Source organism: Schistocerca cancellata, chromosome 4 (genome assembly GCF_023864275.1).
Source record: "Schistocerca cancellata isolate TAMUIC-IGC-003103 chromosome 4, iqSchCanc2.1, whole genome shotgun sequence".
Classification (NCBI taxonomy): Eukaryota; Metazoa; Arthropoda; class Insecta; order Orthoptera; family Acrididae; genus Schistocerca; species Schistocerca cancellata.
Window position 1 is genome coordinate 459,349,756 of NC_064629.1, and position 21,466 is coordinate 459,371,221.

At 39.7% G+C, this 21,466-nt stretch overlaps 1 protein-coding gene across 1 annotated transcript in view; it reads left to right on the forward strand.

The window, feature by feature from the left end:
- LOC126184254 (Down syndrome cell adhesion molecule-like) overlaps positions 1-21,466 on the forward strand; it is a 160,334-nt gene that overhangs the window by 109,301 nt on the left and 29,567 nt on the right. Inside the window, exons 8-9 of the mRNA XM_049926623.1 lie at positions 9,077-9,250; positions 20,043-20,308. Of these exons, the coding sequence (XP_049782580.1) occupies positions 9,077-9,250; positions 20,043-20,308 (440 nt within the window). The remainder of the gene's footprint in view (positions 1-9,076; positions 9,251-20,042; positions 20,309-21,466) is intronic.

The window sequence follows — 21,466 nt, forward strand, 5'->3', positions numbered from 1 at the left end:
ACCGCAAGGATAGGATAAACGCCAATGGTGGAGGAGTATTTATAGCAGTAAAGAATTCAATAATATCCAGTGAAGTTATTAGCGAATGCGAATGTGAAATAATCTGGGTTAAGCTAAGTATCAAAGGTGGGTCAGATATGATAGTCGGATGCTTCTATAGACCACCTGCATCAGCAACCGTAGTAGTTGAGCGCCTCAGAGAGAACCTGCAGAACGTCGTGAAGAAGTTTCGTGATCATACTATTGTAATAGGGGGAGACTTCAATCTACCAGGTATAGAATGGGATAGTCACACAATCAGAACTGGAGCCAGGGACAGAGATTCTTGTGACATTATCCTGACTGCCTTGTCCGAGAATTACTTCGAGCAGATAGTTAGAGAACCAACTCGTGAAGCTAACGTTTTAGACCTCATAGCAACAAATAGACCAGAACTTTTCGACTCCGTGAATGTAGAAGAGGGTATCAGTGATCATAAGTCAGTGGTTGCATCAATGACTACAAGTGTAATAAGAAATGCCAAGAAAGGAAGGAAAATATATTTGCTTAACAAGAGTGATAGGGCACAAATCGCAGAATATCTGAGTGACCACCATCAAACGTTCATTTCTGAGGAAGAGGATGTGGAACAAAAATGGAAAAAATTCAGAAACATCGTCCAGTACGCCTTAGATAAGTTCGTACCGACTAAGGTCCAAAGCGAGGGGAAAGATCCACCGTGGTATAACAATCATGTACGAAAGGTACTACGGAAACAAAGAAAGCTTGATCATAGGTTTAAGAGTAGTCGAATCATAGCTGACAAGGAAAAGCTGAACGAAGCGAAAAAGAGCGTAAAGAGAGCAATGAGAGAAGCATTCAACGAATTCGAACATAAAACATTGGCAAACAATCTAAACAAGAACCCTAAAAAGTTTTGGTCATATGTAAAATCGGTAAGCGGATCTAAATCCCCTATTCAGTCACTCGTTGACCACGATGGCACCGAAACAGAGGACGACCGAAGAAAGGCAGAAATACTGAATTCAGTGTTCCGAAACTGTTTCACTGCGGAAAATCGTAACACGGTCCCTGACTTCAGCCGTCGCACGGACGCCAAAATGGAAAATATTGAAATAAACGATATCGGAATTGAAAAACAACTGCTATCACTTAGTAGCGGAAAAGCATCCAGACCAGACGAGATACCCTTAAGATTCTACAGTGATTATGCTAAAGAACTTGCCCCCTTTCTATCAGCAATTTATCGTAGATCGCTGGAAGAACGTAAAGTACCTAGCGACTGGAAGAAAGCGCAGGTCGTTCCCATTTTCAAGAAGGGTCATAAATCAGATGCGAATAATTATAGGCCTATTTCGCTTACGTCAATCTGTTGTAGAATAATGGAACATGTTTTGTGTTCTCGTATTATGACGTTCTTAGATAATACAAATCTCCTTCATCATAACCAACATGGATTCCGCAAACAGAGATCATGTGAAACTCAGCTCGCCCTATTTGCCCAAGAAATTCACAGTGCCGTAGACACTGGCGAGCAGATTGATGCCGTATTCCTGGACTTCAGGAAGGCATTTGATACGGTTCTGCACTTACGTTTAATGAAAAAAATACGAGCTTACGGAATATCGGACCAGGTTTGTGATTGGATTCAGGATTTCCTAGAAGAAAGAACACAACATGTCATTCTTAACGGTTCAAAATCTGCAGATGTAGAGGTAATTTCGGGAGTACCGCAAGGAAGCGTGATAGGACCTTTATTGTTTACAATATACATAAATGACTTAGTTGACAACATCGGTAGCTCCGTGAGGCTATTTGCAGATGACACGGTTGTCTACAAGAAAGTAGCAACATCAGAAGACTCGTACGTACTCCAGGAAGACCTGCAGAGGATTAATGCATGGTGCGACAGCTGGCAGCTTTCCCTAAACGTAGATAAATGTAATATAATGCGCATACATAGGGGCAGAAATCCATTCCAGTACGATTATGCCATAGGTGGTAAATCATTGGAAGCGGTAACGACCGTAAAATACTTAGGAGTTACTATCCGGAGCGATCTGAAGTGGAATGATCACATAAAACAAATAGTGGGAAAAGCAGGCGCCAGGTTGAGATTCATAGGAAGAATTCTAAGAAAATGTGACTCATCGACGAAAGAAGTAGCTTACAAAACGCTTGTTCGTCCGATTCTTGAGTATTGCTCATCAGTATGGGACCCTTGCCAGGTTGGATTAATAGAAGAGATAGACATGATCCAGCGAAAAGCAGCGCGATTCGTCATGGGGACATTTAGTCAGCGCGAGAGCGTTACGGAGATGCTGAACAAGCTCCAGTGGCGGACACTTCAAGAAAGGCGTTACGCAATACGGAGAGGTTTATTATCGAAATTACGAGAGAGCACATTCCGGGAAGAGATGGGCAACATATTACTACCGCCCACATATATCTCGCGTAATGATCACAACGAAAAGATCCGAGAAATTAGAGCAAATACGGAGACTTACAAGCAGTCGTTCTTCCCACGCACAATTCGTGAATGGAACAGGGAAGGGGGGATCAGATAGTGGTACAATAAGTACCCTCCGCCACACACCGTAAGGTGGCTCGCGGAGTATAGATGTAGATGTAGATGTAGATGTATGACAGGAGGAGCTGGTGGTGCTGCCTCTGAACTGTCTGAAGCATCGCATGGCATAAGCACATGACTCTGTAACATCATGACTAGTGCATGAGTCCCAGAATTGTGACAGGCACATCAGTGGCATGGGGGTGGCGTACGGAGTTCGACGGGGAAACGGTTACGGTAACTGGCGTGGGTGTAGGGCTGCCTTGACACCTGGTGTGGCAAAGGCATCTTGGCGCAGACGTGGTTCTGATCACAGGGACCAGTGCAGGGGAAACCTGCCACGATGCCTGACGTGGCGGAGGTAACACAGCATGGATGTGGCCCCAAGAATTCCAATGGATACACAACCAGTGACATGGGTGGCAGAGTCTGGGGCTCAACTGGTAACGGCTCGGCAATGAGGTGGCCTGCTAGAGACAAGGTCTCTATGGCAGGCGGCGGCTGGCAGGCTGGGTTCTCACCCATTCAGTCTCTGGTGGCGTGGCGCAATTGTCCCACGGCACGGGCGTTTGAAACAGACGCACCGACCAAAGCACGTGACACACTCTTCTGGCAGCTGTGGTGGAGGTGATTCGGGCTGCTGCCCCAGCTGGCCGGGTGGGATGGGGTGAGGCACACGTGGAGGCACGGTGACATCTGGCGGCAGGATGACAGCCAGCAGTGTCTGTGTGCTGTTGTTGGTGGTGGGTATTGGTGCCGCTGGGCTGGCAGCATGGCAAGCTTCATCGGCAGTTACGTCTTCCGCAGGGTCGTAGAAGTGTGCAGCATCGGGAGCGGGCAAAACATAAGCTGGTTTGACACAATCGATGGTGACCTTCGTCGGCTTGCCATTGACCTCAAGCTCCAGCATTCTGTCACCGCGAATGATGATGCTGTGCAGTCCCAAGTATGTGGGCCGAAGTGGTGGTTGTGTGGCATTGGTGCGCAAAATGACATGGCTGCAGTGTTGCAGGTCGACGTGCACAAACTCTTTGCCTGTACTGTGCGGTGTAGGCACGTGCAGTCTGAGGCCAGCCATGTGTGCACGTAAACGTTCTGCCAGTGGTGGGGCAGAATGGTCGTGCGGCAGTGGTGCTTCCTCCCTGAAGTCCCCTGGAATAGGCTCGTAGGCCTAGCAGAATCGGGGAAGTGTCTCTGTCCAAGTCGTATTGCGGCAAGTTAAGGTGGATTTTAACATCCTGTGGAGCCTCTCTACCACGCCGTTGGACGCTGGATGGTAGCTTGCCGTTTTTAGCAGCTGTACTCCACACAGTCAGGCGACATGTGTGAGCAGTACACAGTCGAACTGGTGGCCACAGTCGGTGGTCATGTGACTGGGGAAACCAAATCAGGCCACCCAAGTTTCAATGAAGCCAGTGGCGACTGTCTCAGCGGTGATGTCTGCAATCAGTGTCACCATGGTCAGCAGGTAGTGCTTGCCATGGGACGAGGGAAAATGACCCACGATGTCCACGTGAACGTGTGCAAAGCGCCTTGTTGCATTGGGGAACTAGCTGACGGGCGCGTGGGTGTGTCTGCCGACCTTGGCGCGCTGGCATGCAATGCAGGCATGTGCCCACTGATGGCAGTCTTTCCACATCCCTGGCCAGACGAAACATGCAGCCACGAGCGACGTAGTGCTGTTGACACTGGGGTGCGAGAGTCGGTGCACATGGTCGAAGGTGCTGCGCCAGAATTTCTCGGGAGAAATGGCCGCTGCATGCCTGTGACACCAGATCTTCCGATCGGAGCCGGGCACAGGCACAAGTTCGAATTGTAGGCGTCGTGGCGGAGGCTATTTCGTTCGTCGTCATTCTCCTGTACATCGGCAACGTCCTTAAAGTTCACAGGGGGAGGGATAACGGCACACACGTGAGATAGGCAGTTGGCCATGATGTTGTCAATGCCAGAGATGTGGCGGACGTCTGTGGAGAACTGCGAGATGTACTCCAGCTGCCGGAACTGGCGTGGTGAACACTTATTGTGATTTTTCACGAACACGCGCGTGATAGGTTATGATCCGTGAATATAATAAAAGGATGAGCTTCAACAGACGGACAGAAGTCTTTCACAGCCTCGAATATCGCTAGTAGCTCACAGTCATAAGTGCTCCAAAGGCGTTGTTATTCCGAGAGCTTCCTGGAGGAGAAGGCGAGTGGCTGCCAGCTGTCGCCAACGCGTTGTTGTAATACCGCGCCTATAGCTGTCTGGCTGGCGTCTACTACGACGGCTAGCTCTCTGTCATGCACTGGTTGTGCAAGTAGCATCGCTTCTGTAAGGGCACGTTTCGAATAGTTGAAACTTTTTTCCAGTGCGTCCGTCCGAGGAACGGGAGTTTTCTCTTTTGCGGTCGGGCCTTGTACAGGTGCAGTCAGAGTTTTCTGGATGGCCTTGGCGTTCAGTATGTGACATCGGAAAATATTCAGCACTCCCAGGTAACGACGTAATTCCTTATACATCTGTGGACGAGGCATCTCCACGATCACTCATACCTTTTCGTGAAGTGGTTTGCAGCTGCTGGGGTTGACGAGATGTCCGAGGAATTCTATCTCAGTGACTCCAAACACGCACTTTGCCGGATTGATGACAATTCTGGCTTCGCTGAGACGCTGTAAAATGGTTGTCAGGTGTTGGCGTAGAGTTTGGGTGACCTTGAAAACACCAGGACGTCTTTGAGGTACACAAAGCACCATGGTAGGCCTCGTAGCACACTGTCGGAAACGCTGCCAAGTCTGGGGCGCATTTCGGAATTCGAAAGTCATAAAGAGGCTCTCAAATAATCCTAAGGATGTCCCTATTGCCATTTTTGGAACGTCCTCAGGTGCAACGGGGATCTGTATGAATGCCTTTGCACAGTCAATCTTGCTGTGTAGTACCGACCCCACCAGAGCATGGCTGAAGTCCTACAGGTGTGGTACCAGGTAGCGATCTGGCGCCATTCGCCCATTTAGCTCACGGTAGTCGCCAAGAATTGTCCTTTTTTCGACCGAGATGCAAGGTGGAAGACCAGGGACTGCTTGATGGGCAGATGATGCCTTGTTGCAGCATAGCCTCAAATTCGGACTTAGCTATGGTGAGCCAATCGGGGGCAAGGCAACGTGGTCGGCTTGAGGTGGGTGGACTGATTGTGGTTAATATGTGGTGTACTGTGGAATGTTTGTCTTCTTTTGCTGTGCCAGGTGGTCGAGTTAGTTCCAGAAATTGGTCTAGTATGTGGGCATAGGGACCAGAGCACTGCACTGGTTTCACATTGAAAATGGCTGCATGTCACTGCTGCCCTTCTATCTTCAACCCAGTCACAGAGTCGATCAGCTGGGCGTTTGCTGTGTCAGCTAGCAAATTGAAGTGAGCTAGAAAGTCCACGCCCAGGGTTGGCTCAATGATGTCTGCCACAGTAAATGTCCACGCGAGTATGCGGCGCAGCCTGAAGTTCAATTCTTGGTAGTGTGTGCCATACGCTTTATTGCGGAACTGTTAGCCGCAGTCAGTGACAGTTCCTTGGCCGATCTTTTGTCCCTGAGCATAGATCGTGGGTATATAGATAGGTCAGAGCCCATGTCTGCTAGGTAGCTGACACTGTCATCCCGCTCTGCTATGTAGAGACTCCTTGATATGGCACCACAGCTGGACGCGTCTAATTCCGGCTGCAGTTGATGTTTGGGTGGAAGGACAGTGGCCAGCAGTTTGTCGTGGCATTGCCAAGGTGGGCGAGGTACCGAGAGTAAGCATCGGGCATCAGCTTGGACGTCAGTGACATACCGCCAGGCTGGCTACTACAGTTTGGGTTGCATCGACTGAAGCCGGAATGGCTGTTTCTGCGGTTCCTGCTGTGCTCTGGCAGGTAACCTGTATGGTTAGTTGGTTAGTCACGAACTTCAGTGTGGAGCTCAGCATCCATTGCGGCGTGGCCAGGGCAGTGTTTTGACGTGGGCTGAGCGTTGGTGCTGGTTCTATGGCGGTACAGGCGGCGGAGGCGGCGGTGTTTGGCACAATTGCGAGCGCATTGAGGAATCTGTCAGCCAGGTCCACTACACTGTCCAACTCCATCTGAAGTTGGGCCACAATCACTGCTTGTACTTGTGTTGGGAGGCTGCACACCCAGATGGCGTAATAGCGAATCCGGGACCATATCAGGCTATGCCAGGCCCCGGAGATGGCGCAGGAACTGCGAGGGCCTCCTGTGGCCACATTCTTGATGCTGCAACAGCTGATGCACCTGTTGCTCCTGCGATGCTGAAATATGGCGGATTAGTCCATCCTTCAGTTGCTTATTTGAGGACTGTGTTGATGGGGTAGTGATAATGTCTCACACTTTGACAGCGACGTTCTAGTCAAGCTGGCTTATGACGTGGCTGAATTTCGCGAACTTCCACATCATGTTGTAGCTATAGAACACTGCCTCCACCTGACTAAGCCACAGGAATGGATCACGTGGCCAGAATGGTGGCAGCCTAACTAACATGCATCCTGTGCTTGCGGCGGCATGCATGCGTGAATTTTTGGAGGCTAACTTCTCATGGGCTGTTCATGCCCTTAGCTCAGCCTCCAGCGCCTGGTTGTGCCTTAGCAGGTCCTGGACTGTCCTTTCCAGTTCCTCTGCAGTTGCCATCTTACATGATACTAGACAAATTCACACAAAATTTTAACACAAAAATCAATGTTTAGTTCAGGTTCACACACGACTGTGGTTTACAAACAAAATCGGCACTGCGCAAGGTCGTAAGCATAGATAAGTGGTTTGTGGCATGGCCAGTGGTAAACAGAAAAGTTTGTCACCACGAATTGATCTACACATCATGTCGGGGTCACCAGTGGGGCGGGATTGCTCATAATTCTGCTTACGATTATTTGTTCGCCGAGCCAACCCTATAGTCACGCCCACACACTCTACTCAAATGAGGACAAGGTGACTGAATACAAATGAAATGCCGGCGAGAGGCAATCACATTTATTACAAGGATTGAGATGTGTTCACTCGAGTGTGATATAGTCCATTGCTGACTGCGTGACCATGGTTGACGGCTTGAGGTGGAGTAGTGCGTGATCCAGAGGGTGTACACTCCACAAGACGTTGCATAGGCGTGTGCTCATGGGCAAGTCTCTGTACGGCCGGCTCCTGGCACTATTCGTGGAGTGTGGTGTTTTTCATGGGCGAGGCGGAAGCAGCTGCATAAATGGACAGGCCAGCTTCTGCGTGTGTACGTGTGGGTAGTATGTGATCACTCAACTCACGTGCTTCGCGGCTAGGCAGGACAGCTCTTGATGTGATGTGTCCAGTGTGTTCCATGCATGGCTTGCACTGGTTCTCACTTTGTCTTGATACGTCCGGTGTGCTCCTCGCTGTTGTTGTGCTTTTGGCTAATGGTAAATCTGTGCACACGCACTGCAAATGCTGTGTCAGCCGCAATAGTAGTTCTAGCGTTCACACGGCTGTGTAGCAGGCCGCCACAATACTGTCACTTGAGAGTGTCTGACTTTGCTGATGGAACCACAGCCTCAGCTCTGCTTGCACTACTTCATTGCTATCAAAGTGAAGTCCTTGATGGTGTAATTTAAGTTGTAGAAACAGATGAAGAATGGATGGGGCCAAGTCAGAACTGAAGGGAGCATAATTAATTATGGTGAACCCAAGGGATGTTGCAGATGTCACAGCACTCATGTGTGATGTGGCATTTTCAAGCTGAAGGAGATAATGCATCATGTGTGGGTGAACTCTTCAAATTTGACACTTGATTACATTTCTCATGCACCAACAGAGTTACACTACACACCACAATGTTACGTGCTACTATTTGGACGAGTGCTGCAGAGTACTGCAAATACATAAACGTGATGAATAAAGATGTAGAATGCTAAAAATGTTTGAAGATTTTTCATACAAAAATTCAGAGGCATTACTTTTCAGCATGCCCTCATATTACTTCACTCACTTTTTTATGCAGATAGATAATCCCTTTTTTATTTTGCTGCCATTTCCATTCTCTATTATATCATATAATATTGAGTTATTTAACTATGTTTGTTGCCTTTTTTATTCTCTATTCTCTCTAACAACATTAAATTCTTTAGTTCAGGGTGTAAAGATCTTCAGATTTCTATGTTCTCCTAACATTCCTTAGTTTTTGACATATACTGTGTGAAATGTACATTGTCGTATATATGGGACTGTGGCTTAGTATGATAACATCAGACAACAAACTCAGATGGATGGAAAGCTTGATCCCTGATGGTTTTATGCACTTAGTAGCATTTCATGTGACTTTCACTATTGTGAATGAATAGTGTGTGTATGACGGACCAATGTCCAGATTTCACATTAGACTGTATTACCCTTATCATTCACTGGGTGAACTGGTTCTCAGGCTTCAGGAAAGCAAAGGTGTACTACCTCAAATAGTATCATGCCTAGCTAAGCACTGTGATTATTAATGTCTTCATTCTGATGCTTTTTGTTTAAAATGCTTTCAGCTACAGTTGCTCCAGAATTAAGAACACCTTCTGGATCTGGGAGAAAACCATTTTATAATGATGCAGGAACAGTAGCAGCTATTATCATTGGTCTAACACTTACTGTTATTGCAGCTGCTGTTTTGTTTTTCTGTTTGAGAAGACACAATATGATATCATGTAACAAATACAGAGGTAATGATTTTTTACATTTGATATTTTGGAGAGTCTTTTTAATTTTTCATTCTTTGTTCCTATCAAATATGGTCATGAATATTAAAATATTGATAGTTTCTTTGATTTATATAATTTTAATCTAGGTAGTAAATTATCTGACCTTACAACTATGCACTGGCAAGATCAATTTAAAACATGATTTTGTTGAAATAACAACAATAAATTACAAATCAAAACAGAAACAAAGCTTTAGAATATCAGATAATACAAAAACTTTATTTTTTGAGATATTTTTGTTAAAAAATTTAATAAATCCAAAGTAGCTGCTTGTTTAGGTATGGATAAAGAAAGGAATCAGTTACAACTTGCTGGTGGAGAATGAATTAATGAAATGAGGTGTTACACAAACAGATTAATCTAGCTGTTCTTCAGTAAAAACTTAATGTCAAGAGTGTACCCAGAATCCAAGACAATAGGGATGGGAGATGGGGTGCAACTCACATTAATTTTGCAGTACCTGACAAAATGCTTTTGAAATTTCACAACAAATGTTTCTGGGGATACTTGCTACTAGTCAACATCCATAACATGTTCTGGATTTCTTGAAACTGATAATGAATTTATAATTCTGCCTAACTGAAGTTTTGTGTAAACTACATTTTTTCAGCAGTACAAAATAACACAGTAGATGCAACAGCTTTCAATTCAGTATTTGATTTAAAAGCAAAGGTGTCACATACACCTTTGATTTTTAAGTAAGGACCAGCTACTGGCTGTGTGGGCTATGTCCCTGTATGATGATTTCCACTAGCAATAAATATGCAAACATTTGTCTGCTAGAGAAGTGAGATGTGTAGATTAGTGTGAACTTCCTCAATCCTAGTGAGTGCTTCCTTATAAGTGCACTTAGAAGAAATATGTGCTGGAAATTTGTAGCATGTTGAAATATGGCAACCCGGCTACAGTCCACAATTGAAATATGTTTTCCCGGCTGAGACACAAGTTGAAAATATGCTCACTATTTTTTATTTACTTAAATTTGCCATATTTCGTGACAGTACCTTTTCCGTTAGACGTTTGCTAGGCAATATTAGTCTTGGCTTCAGTTGTCTAAGTATGATTCCACAATGCATCGTTGTCGGCTGCAGAAAAGACGTGGTTCAACGTGTTTCTCTCATTTTGGTGTTTCAAATACAGTTTCTTCAAATGTAGTTTCTTCTTTTTAGTTAATACAAAAATAATAGTAACATAATTCAAAATTATTTATGATGGCGACCTTCACATTGTTCTTCCGTCAACACCCACCAAGAGTTAGCTGCCGACTGACTATAGTCAAAGACGACTCCAACGTCAAAGATGTTTTACACTACACACAAGCTTCCACTTGTAATCAGTCTCTTTGCTATTCTTTGACACATTTTCTAATAGTAATCAATATGCTTTCATTCTCAAAATTATAAGTAAATTAACATATACTAAGGCAAATTACAATAAAAAATATTCTGACAAAAAATATAAGAAAACATTCACAATTTGGTATCGATAAATAGAGTAAAAAAAAAAAAACATCTCCCAGATCCATTACAACTGCTCCCCAGGGCTTTTGTTGTTATGGACATATACAACAAAATCCTGACCACACTCAGTAATGGATCCGTATTACATAATTAGTACATTAATGATGCAGTCTGATAACCTCTTCCAAATTAGGACTCTTTGAATCTGTGGACTTATTACTGGCTGTTGTAGCAATGATACTTTCCCATCAATCACAAATAATACACAAAAAATTCAAGTAAAGAAATTATTTGACATGACAAATATACATGGTGTAAAACATACATGAGAAATATTCTAATATACAGCATACAGATTGAAAATAATAGAAAGGTAAAACTCATTTCCTAGAGCAAGATTTAAATTTTTTTATATTAATGTTAATTTCATTATGCTTACATATTGTACAATAAAAATGATAGCGGACATATATAGTGTAGTGTTTTTTATATATTTGCCTTATATAAATATATATTTTTTTACTTTGACCTTTTTTTTAATTTTTTTTACTCATGTTTTTTTTATATATATATATTTTTTTTGCTTATGATTTTCTTCTTTTAGTACAGCTAAAGATACATCAGTACTATCCAAATTCTTTGCAATTATTTATGTACACTTGCCTCTCTACTGCAATATTACTACAAGTCACATTCTTGTGAAGAGTACTTTTGCTCCCCACAACATCAGTATAAACAACAATAAACTGCTCATATATCATGAGGCTTTATCTAAAATTGGTTTTGAAACTTATACCTTTGCATGCATGTCCTCACATGCATGCCTTCACCCACAGGGAAGACTTAGCTTCCAAAAATTAGAAAAATTCAGAAATGCTCACTATGGAGACCTTTTTTTTTTTGTAAAAAAGTAAAAATAAATCTTTCTCTCATTCTTTGTTACAACAGAGTTTTTTCATCAGTTTCAATTAATATGTGACTTCAAATTATTAATTTATACATGCAAATATACACACTTGGTTGTACAGGCAGTTTTGTTCTAACAAGCGTATTCCAGTGGAGGACTTTTGTTTTAGATGATAATAGGTTATTTAAATTTTGAAATTATGATTTCTGTTTATACAGTTTTAAAGAGACAACATTCCTGAGACCAAATAATTTCTTTGACTTAGGATACACCAAACGATAAGCATTAGGGTGTGGATTTTCTATGACTTCAAAAGGCCTAATATAGATATCAAAGAATTTTTTGATTTCTGAAGTTAACATTTTTGATTTTTCATGAGATTTGACCAGAACAAGATCCCCAATTTTGAAAGTGGTTAATTTTACCCTATTGTTATGTCTTTTATTCCTCTTTTCCCCTTGTTTCCTCATAGTTTCCCTGAAAATATCTTCTCTCTCTTGCATAGTTAAAGGTGTAAATTTAGGAAATTCAATAAGTTCTGATATAAGATTTGGAGGTCTAATATTAAACATAATCTCATATGGTGAAAATCCTGTGGAACTATGTTGTAGGCTATTCATAATATCTTCAAAATTTCGAATGTGCTCAAACCAGGTTGGATGTTTATGGCTACAATAGGTTCTACAAAGTCTCCCAATTTCCCTCATATATCTTTCTGCAGGATTGGTGGACGGAGAATAAACAGATATAAGTATATGCTTCAATTTTGATCTTTCAATAAACTTTTTCCAAATTTTAGAGGTGAACTGTGAACCATTATCTGATAATATAGCTTTTGGTTTACCCACCTGTGCGAAAAAATCTCTTTCAATTTTTATTATAATTTCATGGCTAGTAGATTTTTTCACTTTATATAGTTTAATTAATTTTGAAAATACATCTACCATAACAAATATGTAAGACTTTTATCCATTGTGGATATGGAACACTGCGACTGTGGTGTGAAAAGGTTTTCAGAAATTACTGCAACCAGTCGCCTTTTATGTAGATGTATTTTATTTAACCATGACCGGTTTCGAGCTGCCTAGCAACTCATCATCAGATGGTATATACATTTAGTGCTTACACAATGGGTACAAAAAAGCACTAAATGTATATACCATCTGATGATGAGTTGCTAGGCAGCTCGAAACCGGTCATGGTTAAATAAAATACATCTACATAAAAGGCGACTGGTTGCAGTAATTTCTGAAAACCATAACAAATATGTAACAGTGACCACCTTTACTCTTTGGTAACATTCCATATAAGTCCACTGCGATAAGATCTAAAGGTTTTTCCGGAATAATGTTTTGCATCTCTCCACCACATCTTTGATTGCTCACTTTAACTCTCTGACATTTGTCACAGATTGCCAATTCTTTTCTTACCTTCTTTCCAATATTGTAAAAATAAACATTTTCTTGTATCTTTTGAATACACTTCTGTATCCCACAATGACCAAAACTTTCATGTATGTAAATGATCAGCTTATCAGCATCTGCCTCTGGCCAACACAGTTTCCAATTATCAGAATCTACATCTGTTCTCCGAAATAAAATCCCCTTATGCAATTTGTAAAATTTATCAAGTTTCTCATACCCCTTCTTGCCTAAACATTCTTTGATTAATTTCCAACTCTGATCTAAATTTTGATTTTTTCTAATTTTGTTACACGTAGCTCTAATTGTTTTTTCATTTTCCACCCCTTTCAAGTATCTAATTTTAAATTGCTTTTCCTCCTCTTGTTCAAAAATCTCCTTTTCTCCCCCAATTGGTAACCTTGAAAGTGAATCAGCTACTACATTCTCAGAACCTTTTATGTGTTTGATTTCAAAGTCAAACTGTTGCAGAAAAATTGCCCATCTGGTCAATCTACTGTGGTATAATTTGCACTCTTGTAAGTAAGTCAAAGCTTTGTGATCCGAAAATTCTATGGTTTTATGTCCAACAAGGTAAATTCTAAATTTTGTAAAAGCCCAATGAATTGCCAAAAGTTCCTTCCCTGTGACTGTATAATTTTTCTCATGCTTGACCAACATTCTGCTTGCAAATGCTATGGTACAATGTATTTTAACTCCATTCTCTACTCTTTCTTGAAATAACTCTGTTCCAAGCCCATAATTACTGCTATCCGTGTTCAAACAAAATGGTTAATTAAAATCAAGTCTGTGTAATAAGTGTTGCTTCCTCAACTCTTGCTTAATTTTATCAAACTCTTCCTGACAACTTTTATCCCAAACCCAAACAGTGTTTTTCTTAAGTAATTGACTTAAACATGGTGCATTCAGACTCTGATCACTTATATGTTTTCGGTAATAACCGCATAACCCAAAGAACGACTTAAATTGTTTTTTAGTCTTAGGAATAGGAATTTCTGAAATTGCTTTAATTTTTTCTGGATCTGCCAAAATTCCCTTGTCTGTGACAACATGACCCAAAAATTTTAATTCAGAAACTGCAAATTTACATTTCTCTAATTTCAATGTCATCCCCCCTTTTCTAAATTTTTCACAAACTGACTTCAAAATCAAAAAATGTTCCTCCCAATTTTGCCCTGTAACCAAAATGTCATCTACATAAATTATCAGTTTAGACGCAAGTTCTTGCCCCAGTACATGATCCAAAGCTCTTATAAATTCAGAAACAGAAGAATTTAACCCAAATGGCACAACACAATATTGGTAACTCTTACCATTGTACAAGAAAGCAGTATATTTTCTAGAATTAACCGAAAGTGGTACCTGATGAAAACCCGAAGTTAGATCCAAACTTGACATATATTTTATATCTGTAAATTTATAGAATAACTCATCAATATTTTCAGGATGGTCTGTCTGTCTGAAAAAAATTTTGTTTAAGTGTCTAGAGTCGAAAACCAATCTTACTCCACCATCTTTTTTCGAAACTACTACTAGAGGATTATTATATGCACTGATACTCCTTTCTATTATATTACATCCTTCCATCTTTTTTCAGCTCTTTCTCAACAGCAGGTCTTTTTGATATTGCAATACTGTATGGTCTTATGAAAAATGGTTCATGAGGTTTTACCTGAAGCTCACACTGATAACCCTTTACCCTACCAGGTATGTCACTGAAAACATCACTGTATTCCCACAGCAGATTTTCTAACTGTTGTTTTTGCTCCCCAGATAAATTTTGTGTTTCTGAAATTTTTAAATTTACTAAATTCCCAAATTCAACTTCATCAGTATCAAATCTATGAGTTTCAATATTCTGTAATCTATTTTCTTTTAGTAAATTGATACTGTCAAAATTTCCATTATTCTGATCACCAAGTGTGTTCACAAAATTTGTCTGAATGTATTCCCTTTCACCAGTTTCTATCAAAAGTTTTCTTCCAACCCAATCAAATGCTGCATTTACTTTTACTATCCAATTCATACCCAAAAGAAAATCCTCATTAAATTCCTGAATTACAAAACATCCATGTGTGAACAACTTGCCTTCAATTAAAAATGTCACTAAAGCCTGGCTTTTTACCAATTTACTGCTCTTCCGAGTAGCACCTTTTATCTTTACCCCAACAACTGGCATTTCAACAAAATCTTTTCCCACTTTCAATTTCTTGCTTAACCTTTCAGATATTCCCGATATCTCACTTCCTGTATCAATTAAACATTTACCAATCCATGACCCAATTTGAACTTTTATATAAGGACTGCAAAATTGATCACTTTTCTCAGAACCTGTATCCTCATGTAATAAATCACTTTCAATTTCCGCAAACTATACTTCTCAGAATCATATGGTATACCATTATATGTATTATTTGTCACAGTTATAAAATTTGCACAAGATACAAAATTGTCATGAGTACTCTCTATTATCTCAAATAGCCAAGAATTTTCATCCAAACCACATTGTATACTATTGAAGTACTTATCCTTCAGCTTTTCAAAAATAAAATATCTCATCTTTTTCCACCACTCAGGACATACAGTTTCACATACATTAATAAGCATCTTTCTAAAGTTCTTGTCAAAAGAAATATTTTCACTGTACAGCCATATATTCATAAGAAATGTGTGTGTATCATTAGTATCTGTAAAAGTTTCACTTAGGTTAGAAGTTATACATGTGTCATCGTTATTTGTGTAGTCAGATTCTTTACCAACAACATCAAAATTCACACTTTCACATACATCCAGCTTGTGAGCTTTATTCATCCTGGTAACATCCCTGGGAATTTCTATAATATTCTCACTATTTAATCCATTTTCAAGCATGAGTATACCCAACTCCCTATGTAAACTAATGAAACACCTTTCCTCAACATCATCATCAATACCATTACCATCATAAACATCTTTATCATCAACATCATTATCATTATACATATTCAAGTCATACACATTCAAATTATCCCCCAAAATATTATTTCCCCTTTCTAAAGTTACCAGATCCCTTTCACCAATATTTTCATTCTCACAGCATGCATTCTCTCTTTCATACACACACATCTCTGAACTACTACAAATTACATCATCTGACAAAGTGTTGTTCTTTTCTGCCCAAGTGTAAAACTCTGTTAAATTAAATGAATCACAATTACTTTTATCTGCTGTATTTTCTTGTATACTGAAAATTTTATCTTTCTCAATATCATCATTATTTTCCTCTTGAAATTTTTTCAATAAGTAATAACTAATAACCTCATGTGATAGCTTAGGTTTGGAACTGTCATGTTTGGGTTTATGATAGTCACATCCATTGGTCCTTTCATCATGCTCACCTTCTGCCTCAACCTTGCGGACCTTCAAGGGGGCGTCTACTCGTTTTTTGTTTCCGGTTCCTGTATGAACTGCTGATTGTGGTTCTGCCAATGTCTCTGATCAACATTTCTGATCCCATTCCTATGCCAAACATTAGCTGATTGTTGGTAGTTTCTATTGTACTGATCTCTATCAAAATTTCTGTGATTTTGATCCCTAAAGTGTTCTCTGTTTTGATGATTATTTCTGCGAAAATCATGTTCTTGTTTTGGATAAAAATTATGGTCCTTCTTTTGAAAATTGTTATATCCCCCTGAATTTTGACTGACACCATGATAATTGTTTTGTTCCCTTTTTTGAAAGTTGTCATTACCCCAATTTTGACCATTACCTTTCTGAGTAAACCCACTGTGTGTTCTTGTTGTTACCCTATCCAACTTATCAATATAATTGAGAAACTGCTGTACATTACTATCAGGACAATGAACTAAACTCAACTGCATTGCTGATGGCAATCTTCTCTTTAAGGTATCAATTTTGATCAGGTCATCCAAAGGTTTTGTTAAATGAATAAGTTTTTGAAGTTCACTTTTGCAAAATTGTTTCATGTTCCCATCTGATTCTCTATAGTTTCTCCCATTCAAAAATTCACTTTTGATTCTAGTTTGTTTAAGATCATCCCAAAATTTTTCCAGAAATTTTGATTCAGATTCTGAAAAGGTCATCCCCAAAGTTACAATCTGGTTTGCCCAAGACAAAGCTTCCCCTTCCAAGAGTTTTTTCACAAATTTAATTTTTATATCATCTGGTAAGTGAGGTAAAAAGCAATCCTTACAATACTGTATAAAATCAACGGGATGTAAGGGTCCATCTACCGAAAAGTGTAATATTAGATACAAGATTGCATGTGTTGACATTGTAATTTTTGCTTTGAAATTCGATGTCAAAACTTTCAATTTTTTCGCTAAGTTCTTTGACAGATTTTTTGTTTTCTAAATCATTGCACTCAACTTTTTTTTCTAGAGTAACCAAATGATTGTCAGTTTTTTGTTCTACATTTTTTACTAAAACTTTTGTATTCTCATCCAAATTTTTAATTTCCCCTTTAATGTCATTAAAATCAATTAAATTTCTTTCCCTATCTACCAGTAACTCATTTTTTACAGTATTAATTTCACCGCTCAATTTAGCATCTATTTCATTTACTTTTGCTTCCACAGATTCAATTTTTTCCTCAACACTGCCAACTCTGTTCGAAAGCTCACCCACTTGGGTATTGACTGCTTGGACTTGCAACAAAATGTTATCAATTTTTTCATCCCAGTAAGTCTTATTGTTGTCAACTGATTGTTTAATTTCTTTCATGAAATTTACAAGAAAACTTGTTAAATTAAATTGATCGGTTCTTTCTCTTTCATTTGACCTGTCCTGATGTTCGAAGTCTATTAAATTACTACTTTCTACTTTAGGCACAATACTCTCGAAAATCTCGTAAGTCATTGTGAAGAATAAAAATTTATACACAACAATACAAAACAAGATAAAAATATTGTTTTAACAAAATACGAGGGTTTCGTGACTTATCTGGAACACTCTTCTACTGTTGCAAAACCACGTTTTCCATCCATGTGATTGTTGACCAAAATTCTTGAAGTATTTTCTTCTGTCGAAAATTATATTTTTTGCCGAAACATTTCTTCTCCAAAACTTTTACTTCCCAATGAACACAAACACTGTAACACACATTCTGAAGAAACTGGAATTAACACACAAAAATTTTCTTCCTCGTAGCACTGTTGAAAATCTCGTGAACACAATATCCCGGCTGAGCCCCCAATTGAAATATGGCATCCCGGCTACAGTCCACAATTGAAATATGTTTTCCCGGCTGAGACACAAGTCGAAAATATGCTCACTATTTTTTATTTACTTAAATTTGCCATATTTCGTGACAGTACCTTTTCCGTTAGACGTTTGCTAGGCAATATTAGTCTTGGCTTCAGTTGTCTAAGTATGATTCCACAATGCATCGTTGTCGGCTGCAGAAAAGACGTGGTTCAACGTGTTTCTCTCATTTTGGTGTTTCAAATACAGTTTCTTCAAATGTAGTTTCTTCTTTTTAGTTAATACAAAAATAATAGTAACATAATTCAAAATTATTTATGACGGTGACCTTCACATTGTTCTTCCGTCAACACACACCAAGAGTTAGCTGCCGACTGACTATAGTCAAAGACGACTCCAATGTCAAAGATGTTTTACACAACACAGAAGCTTCCAATTGTAATCAGTCTCTTTGCTATTCTTTGACACATTTTCTAATAGTAATCAATATGCTTTCATTCTCAAAATTATAAGTAAATTAACATATACTAAGGCAAATTACAATAAAAAATATTCTGACAAAAAATATAAGAAAACATTCACAATTTGGTATCGATAAATAGAGTAAAAAAAAAAAAACATCTCCCAGATCCATTACAATGTGACATAGTTAACTTCCCCAACTGTCAATCCCTCATTAACAACTGTGGGCAGGTATATGAGTTCCCCCTGCTCTAAGGATGTTGGATATGTTTGGAATGAGCTGCAGGTCCTTTGAGGACTGCTGGACAGTATTATCACTGTCCTGTTGCAGCTGCCACTGTTAAGTCTCTAGAGCCTGGTTGTAGCTCACCTTCAAAAGAAGAGGTGATATAACATTCACAGAAGGTGCACAGAAATTAGACACTTGGATAAGTAGCTGCTGCTCCACTAGGGAAAGAAAGTGGACTGCCATTTATAGATTGTGGCCCATGTATTATTTGGGCTGGGGTCATCTTGTTGATGGGGGTTTTGTGGACAGTGCTGCCAAACAAAGTCTTGAGTACCACACTGCAGTTCATTTCTTGAGGTGACTTGAAAGTCAGGATAATTCATTATGCTACGGTACTTGTGAAGAGCCATGGGATGGAGCTGTGGGGTAGATGACAAATACCATTCAGCATGTGTAAGAAGGTGAATATGGAAACCTTGAGCTGGGACTCAGTGTCAACGTCTCTCGCTTGTGATAACTTTCTATGGCAAGTATAACACTATTTTTGTTGGATTTTTAGAAGATAATGAATGGAAACATATTCTTGAGGCTCAGATGCCACACATGTAAACTATAGGGTCAGCCATCTGTTGTAATGTTGTGATGGACCATGGTGTTCAGTCCATTGTTGGTGTATCCTTTATGTGTTGAACAACATTCAGAATTAATGCTACAGTTATAGTTACTCAATAGCCATGTCCAGTTCTTCAGTCATTATTCTATACTTTCCAGAATATATTGTTCTAACCTAAAATTATCAGAAGCAACTTATGGTTCATAATCAGTTTGTTAGGACTCTGTAGAGGTAGCAATGGAACTTATGAGAGTGGCAGAAGATTGCTAAAGCTTCTTTATTTATTTGAGAATAGTTAATTTGAGCTGAATATGTTAACATGTTAGGTTCTAATAACATGCAGATCCTAGTTTTCATTTTCTGTTGTTTTTCAAAGTAAAATCTATTAAAACTTTTGTTCAGCATTCAGAATTTCAGTTAATGAATAAATTTTGGATTTTTCTTTTTCTGTATTTGCAGAGAAACCTCAAGATACAGGACACTTAGCCATTGCAGACAAAAGAGTGGCACAGAATACATATGTTAACAGCGATAGTGGTAAAGACTCCTCAAACATCCCAGAACCAACATATCTGCCAAATCCCATGTGCATGACTCTAGGTCACAGGCAAAACATAAGTCCATATGCAACTTTCCAAGTGCCAGTTTCTGGTGGCCCTAACTGCTCTGATGGTGAAGTGGAATCAGACACACAGGACATCAGTCACAAACAACACATAAGCAAGGTACATTTACTATTTAAGACAGTAACGTGTTTATTTGATATAAATCTGTGGACTTATGTAACTAGCTGCATAATATAATCAATATATCCTTGGCAGGTTTTGTGATATGGTATAAGGTTTATATGCTCAACACCAACACATTTACGGTAATTTACTTGTATTTTAAACTGTCAGACTTAGATCAGATCAAGTTACTGTTGACTAAATAAAGGCAATTTTAAATTATATTCAGTTGACAGTCACACGTGATTAACAGAACCAAATTTAATGAGTGGAATCTCTCCTTTCTTTTTTAAAAACATGTGACAATGCATGTGTACTCATTTGCAGACCATAAAGTGACTAGTGTTTGTATTAACTTGAAGTTTTTCTTTAATGAAAAGAAGGATATCTAGAGTCAGTGATAAAAATTGTGTGTTATTGTGGAAAAAAAGTCAGGGAGCAAAATAATGGAAAACAACAAAAGTATCAGTTGACTTACAGGGTGACAATTATTGAACTATATGAAAAAAACCTAAATTAGTTACAAATTGCACACACTTTATTCAACATGTAAACGTCACTACAGAGATTCATATTTAGGTTATGACATGTTTGATTGCCTGCCATCATTGGTAATGATGTGGCACAGACAAATAGTAAAATTCTGCATGAGCCCCTGAAGCGTCGTTAACATCGATGCTGTCGATGACCTTCTAAATGGCTGTTTTCACCTCAACAATGATTTTGGGGTTATTGCTGTACACCTTGTCTTTAATATAGCCCCACAAAAAGGAGTTGCCTGTGTTCATATCCAGTGGCGGACAATCGAGGCCCATGCCAGTGGCCTCTGCGTACCCCAGAGCTGAATGCAGTCCCCTAAGTGCTCCTCCAGGACATCAAACACTGCTTTGATAGGGTCTAGTTTCATCTTGCAAGAACCACATCTTGTCAAAATCAGGGTCACTTTGGATAATGGGGATGAAATCATCTTCCAAAACCACATACCATTTGGTAGTCACTGTGCCATCAAGGAATATCGCTCCGATTATTCCATGACTGGACACTCCACATCACAGTCACCCATTGAGAGTGAAGAGACTTCTTGATCACAAAATCTGGATTGTCAGTCCCCTAAATGCACCAGTTTTGCTTATTGACAATCCCTTCCAAATCAAA